The sequence below is a fragment of the Octopus bimaculoides genome, chromosome 14 (assembly GCF_001194135.2).
Source record: "Octopus bimaculoides isolate UCB-OBI-ISO-001 chromosome 14, ASM119413v2, whole genome shotgun sequence".
Lineage (NCBI taxonomy): Eukaryota > Metazoa > Mollusca > Cephalopoda > Octopoda > Octopodidae > Octopus > Octopus bimaculoides.
Window position 1 is genome coordinate 2,666,653 of NC_068994.1, and position 8,951 is coordinate 2,675,603.

The following is an 8,951-nucleotide window of genomic DNA, read 5'->3' on the forward strand; positions in this document are numbered from 1 at the left end:
GCCCCTGGACTGGCTTGTGCGGGTGGCACATAAAAGACACCATTTCGAGCGTGGCCGTTTTCGTGCGGGTGACACGTAAAAGCACCCACTACACTCTCTGAGTGGTTGGCGTTAGGAAGGGCATCCAGCTGTAGAAACTCTGCCAAATCAGACTGGAGCCTGGTGTTGCCATCCGGTTTCACCAGTCCTCAGTCAAATCGTCCAACCCATGCTAGCATGGAAAGCGGACGTTAAACGATGATGATGATGATGATGACTACAATAGTTAAAGAGTTTTCCTTTGTATTCGTGATAGAAAACAAGTGTTCATAATACATAAACAATATAAAAAGATGAAAGATGTGGGAATTTTTCTGGTGTTCTGCTTTGACACAGATGTGTGGAGCAGCTTCATTGTTATAGACATGTAAATTATGAGCAATACATGAAAGGTATATACATGGCATCCCCAATTAGACAATGATCTAATGTCAAAATCAGACTACTCCAAATCTTCTAACTACTATGTTATCATTGGTTACTGGCTAAAACGATTTTATTCATTATATTGATTTGAATAAAATTTACTAATTTATGTGACGGTATAGCTTCTTTGGGATGCTTTCAAATCAGGCAAAGATTATTAAACGTTCTAAAGACTTTTGGATAAAAAAATTATAAGGGGAGGGTAGCTTCAAAAGAAGTTTACATGCACAAAACCAAACAGTATTTCATTGTCATAAGAGAAAAGTTATATACCTCTATAGAGTGGAAGGGGACTAAATCTTCCTTAATATCAATTAGTAGAACAAGCTTGCTGGATATAGCTGAAAAAGTTCTCTCAAATAAAAAAAAAAAGGCAACACTTATGGTGCTATCTACTGTATTATTATTATTATTATTATTATTATTCATATGCTTAGCGGTATTTGGTCCATATTCATGTTCTGAGTTCAAATTCTGGGATCTTTTTTAAAACGGGGGCCACATTTTTCATTAATGTTTTACGTAGTGTTTTTGGTACGGAAAGACTTTCAAACTTCGTATACTTATCTATTTTGTGTTATAAAACAGAAAAATATTTTTGTATTCGAATTTATTTCATGTAAAAAATTGTCTTATTTCGATAATTTCAACCAATCACTGACGTCCATTCAGCCGATATACATTAAGTGCCGACTACATAAACAAATGATTCTTCGTTTTATTTGCTTTTTTCATTTTAAATTTGCTTTAACCCTAACCCTAACCCTAACCCCAACCCTAGGGTTAGGGTTAGGGTTAATTGTTTCAGAATCGTTTGTTTATGTAGTCGGCACTTAATGTATATCGGCTGAATGGACGTCAGTGATTGGTTGAAATTACAGAAATACGACAACTTTAACATGGAATAATTTATGGATTTCTTTTTTTTTTAAGAAGACTAAGAGAAAAAGATGTTTTATATGACACATTCTACCAGTGTTCCAAGTTTCAAAGTGTTTCGTTAATGAAAAATGTGGCCCCCGTTTTAAAAAGATCCAAATTCTGCTGAGGTCGACCTTGCCTTTCATCTTTACGGGATCAATAAAATAAGTACCAGGTGAGTGCTGAGGTTGATGTAACTGACTACTTCCCTCCCACCAAAATTCAGGCCTATAGTTGAAAGGATTATTATTGTTGATGTTGTTGTTGTGATTATTACTATCCACATCATCATCATCATCAAATGAGTTGTGTCGAAACATTAGAGTAACAGACTTAATGCTGCCTGATATCAAGGTCTTTTGATATTTAGAGTTTAAATTCTGCCTTTGTGCTTAAAATGGACTCTCACCTAACCAGGTTTTAATTCCCAATTATTGTTATCTCACTTTATATTGCAAATGTTCTTGACAAAAAAGCCATGAATATCACATAGTCATGCTTTTCTTTGCTATAAATCTGAAGACCTGTCATTATATTGGGAAAATTCAAGCAGTTGAACAAAATGACTGAAACTTTATCAACTAAACTGTGTTCAATCTAATTTTCAGGTATTCACATATACATGGATTGTTGTTGTCTGGTGTTTTGCGTGTCCACACGCACACACGCACACACACACACACACACACACACACACACACACATGTATACATACATATATAAATACATATATATATACACATACAAATACATATACATATATACACACATATACACACACACACACACATATATATATATATATATATATATATATACATACACACATATACACACACACACATTTATCTATCACACTAACCTTTATCATAAATGCAAAACTTGTTTGATTTAACTGTATATTTGTCTATGTGTGCATTTATGTATAGATGTTTGTGTATGTTAGTGTTTGTATGTTTCTATATGTGTACTTGTGCGGATATACATTCAACTAGTCCTCCATTATTTCTATACATGCATATCTAAGCACACAGCTGTCTTTTGTCTCTATATTTACATTTATGCGTCTCTGATTTGATTATCTCTCAAGGAGATTTCATTAATGCAAGCTATTTTCATGAATTTAGCTATCCTCTTTACTTCTGACCTCTTCAACTTTTCCATCTTAATGCCAGGATTGTCTTCTTACATATGTGGTTTTTAATTAAAAAAATACAATGAATACTGAGAAACAGGAAAATGGTGTTGGTTAGTTGTAATATTCAAATAAATTTAAAATTACAATGACTGATAAAGTTATGACACCATGAAAGGAACAACCTACCAAAGCTTTCTAGGCAAAGACACGTTGATCTCAGCACAATTCCAGTCATAAGCTACAACAGAAACTAAGTGTAATTTGCAGGCTTTCTGACTAGTTATCATGACAAATACTTGGTACTGTTCTCATTGACCCCTTTGCTTGTAATAATTCAATAACCAGATATATCTGATCTCTTTTCTGTGAATTTTCTCCCTATGTATACTTGAAACATTTCTCTGACACTATTGTTAACTATTCTCATTTACTATTTGGTGTCAGTATCCTTATTGAGTCATTCCCAGTTAATAGTTGAGTGCTTAGTGACTGGAACAATATTTTACTGTAAAAACATTTACTTTTGTATTATGCAAATATTCAACTTTGTAACAATTCGCTCATGGAGGAGAGAATAACGCTTGACATATAAGAGAGTGTGTGTGTGTGTGTGTATGTACACACACACACACACACACACATGCATGCATGCACATACACACATATGTACATACACACACAACACATACATATTTATTTCATTTTAATAGCATCTGTAGTATATAGCCATATTAGCTGCATATACAAATAAAGGTGACATCTCTTAAAATCAAATCTTCATACAAACAACTTCAGAAATAAGCATATCTTTAATGAGAAAGAATGAGTGATGTGTGTGTGTGTGTGTGCGCATGCATGCAATGTGTATACTTAGCATGGACACTTCTCTGAATGGTGAGACATATGTACTTGTCAGAAATGTCAATTTGATATTCAGATGCTTCAATTAATTTTATATATGTATAATATATATATATATATATATATATATATATATTTAATTCAATGTAGTTCACAGAATTCTGAGCATCTATCTATTTTGAAAGTGTCCAGAAAAATATATGCCAAAAGCCATTATATAGCATTTTTAAATTTTCAGAATATTTCATTATAGAAAAGTCAATACAGAAATAAATAGTACAGAGTGCATAGCAGCCATGCATGAAATGAAACAAATATTGAATGAAGCAATATACACACATAAATCTGTCTCTGTAACTGATAAACTTCTCAACAAGCCTCAAACATAATTTAAGTTTTCCAAATTTATTGAAGCATCATTTTTTTAAAATTATATCTCTTTTTTTATTTGGTGAGAATTTATTTTAGCACAGTAGCTAATATCTACACTCAGTAAATATCTACTTCGTTCTTGTCAATAGTTTTACTACATTTTCTAAAACAACAAACACTTTCTCAGATGTAATTTTTACCCAACTGATGACCTGTGGTTAACATACTTGGAGTTTAAAGAAGAAAGAAAACATTAGAAGCTTGTTTGATATGATTCTACCAAAATTTCAGCATAAACTAGAAATAAGTTTCGATTGTCCAATTAAAACGGAACAACCTTTCCTCATAGAATTCATAAACCCCTCAACTGTGCATTACTGACATTGTTTTACTATAGATATCACCTCTGTAAAACTAAAATGCGACATCATAATTTAGAACAGAAAATGTTTTAGAAGTTCTTTTAAATTCAGTTACTCAGGTTCATTTTACTACACAAAATACAATCAAAAATTATTTTGCCAGTTTGACAATATAGAAGCTTACTTCCCTCTATCTCTGTTATCTGAAATGAAAAGTGGATGTGTGAGCGTGTGTGTGTGTGTGTATGCCAGAAGATTTATATTGTACATAGATTGATGTCTGCAATGTGAGCTTGTTAATCTGATATCAATATGATCTAATGGATTTGATGTTGCACCTAACAGTGAAGGGAGCTGCTTAGAAGCTAATGTAATTGACTTGACATCAGAAACTGAGTTTATAAATTGGTGTCATAGAGAGTTGCTATTGAGTCATAGACCTTAGCTTAAGGCTACTACCCAGCATGATTGCTTCCATGGAGTAGGTTTCACTTCAATAAAGATTTGTCAAGATCTTTTACAGTCACTTTTACAATTTATTTATGATTGATGAAGATATTGTATAGCTTTTATGTCAATATCAGGTTTTGTTATTTTTCAGGAATCTACAATTTCAACCCAAGTATGTCCCCAAATTTTATGAAGAAATATCAACAGCACTGCTGAGGTATCTCTTTAGAAGTTACTTCTCCTGAAGGTATAAGTCTCCTTGATGCAGATATCTAATTAACAAACATTGAACAACAATGGGATTCCTTTCAGCAATAAACTGGAAATTAGTTTTATCTTAGATTCTCTGCATTGATGCATAAAAGAACTTTTACTTTGAACAATTATATATCAAGTGTCCACATCTCAAATTCTATTTCTTCCACTGTTTGTTGGCAAAGTGGATGATAGTGGAGGGAAGGTAATATATGCATTTCGCTTAGAAGGTAATAAAAATTCCAAGATTACTTGAAAAAATAAAGTTACTATGATAGAATTATATTGCTAACATTGTTTAGTAAACATGTACATAGTACTATGAACAACAAGAATTATCATTTCGTTCACCACAACTTTAAAATGAACAGCCAAAAGATTTTTTTAAACTCTGAGAAAATGAAAATGTAAAAAATAAAATATTCATTTGTAAATACAACGACTGTAATCTCTAATTGTCCAACACATTCTAAGTCATACTGTCTGGGTTAAGATACTTGCTGAATTTTGGTTCATATTACTTCTTTGTTGCTTAATCAATCTTTGTATACAATGAGAAAACATCATGGAAGGAAAAAAGAAAGACAAAGAAACAGAAAAAAAAAAGAAAAAAACTAAACTCACGTGAAACTACAATTGTCAAAAATCAAAGCCAATTCTACACATATTCTGATATTCATGATATATAATCCATTTACTATGTAATCTAATTTGACATTTATTCTATTTGATATATAATCCCTTTGATATCAATAATCTAATTTCATATGTAATCCTTTGTAATCAATTGAAAATTGAAACATATATTGTTTGTAAGTTGTCAAAAATAGTTGCATCAGATGTTCTTTCTAAAGCTAGCTTTGGTTAATGTATATTTTTGTTGATGGAAACTTTCTGCAATTCACTTCTGTTGTCATCAAAAGGATTTATCTATGGAAATATTGTATATCTAAATGGAACAGCAACAAATATAAAAAAACAAAAAAAAGACAGAGCTAAAAGAATTTCCATCAGACAAAAGGTCTGTGCAAAACAATGCATGTTTGAGATTCTTATCACTTGTCATGTGTGATATTATTGAATGATAGTATGTGATAATACATTGTAATACTCAGTTTACTGACAAGAAGATCATTAAACTAACACAACATTTACTAACTTATGAACTGCATACAACTGTATCTCAGTTAAAAAATAAAACTGTGATGTAGAAATCAAAAACATGACTATTTATACAAGCAAGCTAACAAGAAAAACAATAATAATGGTGGCAGTGGTAATGGTGGTGATGATGATGATGATGATGATGATGACTAAAACAACAATATCAACAACAATAATGCAGTCACTGATATTTGCAATGATTTTATAAGAATTTTCCTACACTCCCCTTCCCCCTTACTTTTCCTAAAAGCAGATTTTTTTATGTAAATATTTTGTTATTCCCTATACAAAGCAATAGTTCGTGAGCAAATGCTTCCAGTGTGCGTGATATTCAGGGAAAACAGTGTTGTTAATAGAGCTTGGAGCTTATTGATTGCTACAAATTGTTTATAACACGGCTTAAAGTCTATCCTATTACCAGCAATAAAAAGAAAAGAAAAATGTTTGTGTTGAAAACAAGAAGCAAACAATTGTAAATAGAAGAAATGGAAAATAAATATACAAATAAAATAAGAAATAGCAAGTGAATGTAATGTTTTAAAATTTATTTTTTTATTGAAATTTCACAAATGAAAATATTTATTAGAAAATGTATAAAAATTGATGTTATACACAGGAATATTTGTAAACATGACATGCAAAAAATTTGATAAAATAATAACTGGTGGTGGTAGTAGTGATAGCTGTACTAGTGACAGAAGTTAATAATAACAACAACAATGATGATAATGATGATGACGACGACGGCGACAACTACAATGATGATGACAACGATGATGATGATGATGATGACAATAGTAATAATTTTTCAATATATTGATTTCAAAACACAGCAACAGATTTTAATGAATAATATTATATAATAGTTGAGTTTTGAACAATTAGGAAGAAGGGGTAGGAGAAATTATTGAATAGTAATCTTTTCACAAATGGACAAAGAAATTATTTTATCAAAAAAAAATAATCAATGCTTAATACATTCCTCTCTATCATTTTTGTTCTTTTTATCTTATTATTTCCAATAAAAATATAAATCTGAGAGAGGGCTTTGTTTCAATGTTGCCTTGAGTTGCACGAATGGAGTGGGTAAAGAAAGTAAATAAAAGAAAGTATAATAGAATAATGGGGTGGTGGATATAACCCAAAATTGATAATGATAATATTAGCTGCTAAACAAACAAGGTAAAAGAGAGGAGATGTAAGGGAGAGGAAAGGCAGAAGGAAAGAAGTCAGTTTGAACACCTACTTTGAACTTGAACTTAATCTGAAAGCTAGGGTCAAAACAGGAATAATAGCAGTATCTTATTAAGAAAAGCAATAATATAAGGGATGGGGGAAAAGGAAGGGAGTGGAAAGAAGCAGCAGTGAAACAAAGTACATTGAAGTTTTATTCTAGATTGAATCCCCATTTGGAAAGTAATATTGAAATGTGGAGGTGAATGGCATGGGAGGGTTATAATAGTTTTAGAAATAAGTAAATAGAATTATGTTTTAGCACAGCATAGTTTTCTTTATTCCTTTTGTTTGTCTTTCACTAACTGGATTTGTTGAGAAGTTCAACAATAGCTTGGAAATGAGGCTCCTAGTTTTCTTCCCACATCAGCTTGGCAGTTGAAGGCAGGAATCGACTGCAAGTCAAACCCCACCTTCCTATCCCACCCCACCTCATTTCACAAAGACTTGCAGAAAAACTCACTCAGCTATTTACAAATACAGTAACACCATACATATATCTATGTAAGTCTACTTACACACTCACACACAGATTGAGAAATACTTGCAGAAATGCACAACACCTTGCTGCAGTAGCAGCCTCCCACTGGCCGACACAACTCCTCTGAAGCATCAACACACAGTCACTCTCACACACTACTGCAGCAGCAGTTACATTGGAAATCTACACCAGGATACACTTCTCCAGTCACAGCCAGCAACAAAGGATTAAAACAATGCAGGTAAGTCTTACCTTAATTCTAACTCTTACTTTAAATTTAACTTGTTTATAGCTTTATCAAAATTAAAGAAAAAATGTTCTTTTCACTTTATATTAATAACAACGATCATTCTCAGCAATCTATTTTCAAAATATAAATTTAATCTTATGTTTGTTTCTTCATCTTTTAAAATTTTGTTTTTACTTAAGTAGCCAGTAATAAATGACTACTGAAGGAAAAATATCATGAAGATATCATTTTCTACTGTTCTACATTTTTTCTTAATTTGAGAAGAATATTTGTTTTAACTGTTTGGCAGTTTTCTACTCTTCACTTTTTAAAAAGTTTATTGATCAGTAAGCATGGGTGGGTGATTTCTTAAAAGCTTTGTTTGAGAGGATGTGTTAACAACGGATACATATTCCCACTGACAGGTGATATCTGACCCTCTGCACTGCCTGTCTATGCAGGGGCATCTCAAGTCAAAGTCAAGCAAATAATATATTCCCTAACTGTTACACTATCACTTACAGGAACTGGATGGTTATGGTGGGGATGGTGGTTGGGGGTGCAGCTAAAAGCAAGTGGTGGGGGAGAAATGGAAAACAAGATGAACTAGTGTTGGTGGTACAAATAAACTGAGAATTACTTTACAAAAAAGAAAAAAAAAAATCAATTTCAGTTAAAAAATCGTTTTTAAATACATTAAAGATGTTTTATTGAGAGAGGGAAAGACTGCGGCTGTACTCAGAGTGTTCATAAATAGTTTTACACAAAAAACAAATTCATAAATCAAGTGATCCAAATTACCAGTGATCTTTCAAATATTTATTTTTATGAAGTCAAATATATGTATATACATATATGAAATGAGTGAGTACATAATAAAGATGATTTACAAACATATATATGTGTATATGCACATATGAATGTGTATATATATATATATATATATATGTGCGTGTGTGTATGTTTATATATATATATATATATATATATATATATATATATATATATATATATATATAT

General features: G+C 31.5%; 2 protein-coding genes across 6 annotated transcripts in view; both read left to right on the forward strand.

Annotated features, from left to right (window-relative positions):
• LOC106867371 (protocadherin beta-15) overlaps positions 1-6,516 on the forward strand; it is a 91,548-nt gene extending 85,032 nt beyond the window's left edge. For both annotated transcript variants that reach the window (XM_052972925.1, XM_052972926.1), the window contains one exon: positions 4,721-6,516. In XM_052972925.1, coding sequence (XP_052828885.1) covers positions 4,721-4,785 — 65 coding nt within the window. In that variant the 3' untranslated portion in view covers positions 4,786-6,516. The remainder of the gene's footprint in view (positions 1-4,720) is intronic.
• Positions 6,517-6,650: 134 nt separating this feature from the next.
• The window catches only part of LOC106867369 (protocadherin gamma-A10), a 63,869-nt gene continuing 61,568 nt past the window's right edge, over positions 6,651-8,951 (forward strand). For all 4 annotated transcript variants that reach the window (XR_008265509.1, XM_014912220.2, XM_014912221.2 and 1 more), the window contains exon 1: positions 6,651-7,943. The gene's annotated coding sequence lies outside the window, so the exon portion shown is untranslated. The remainder of the gene's footprint in view (positions 7,944-8,951) is intronic.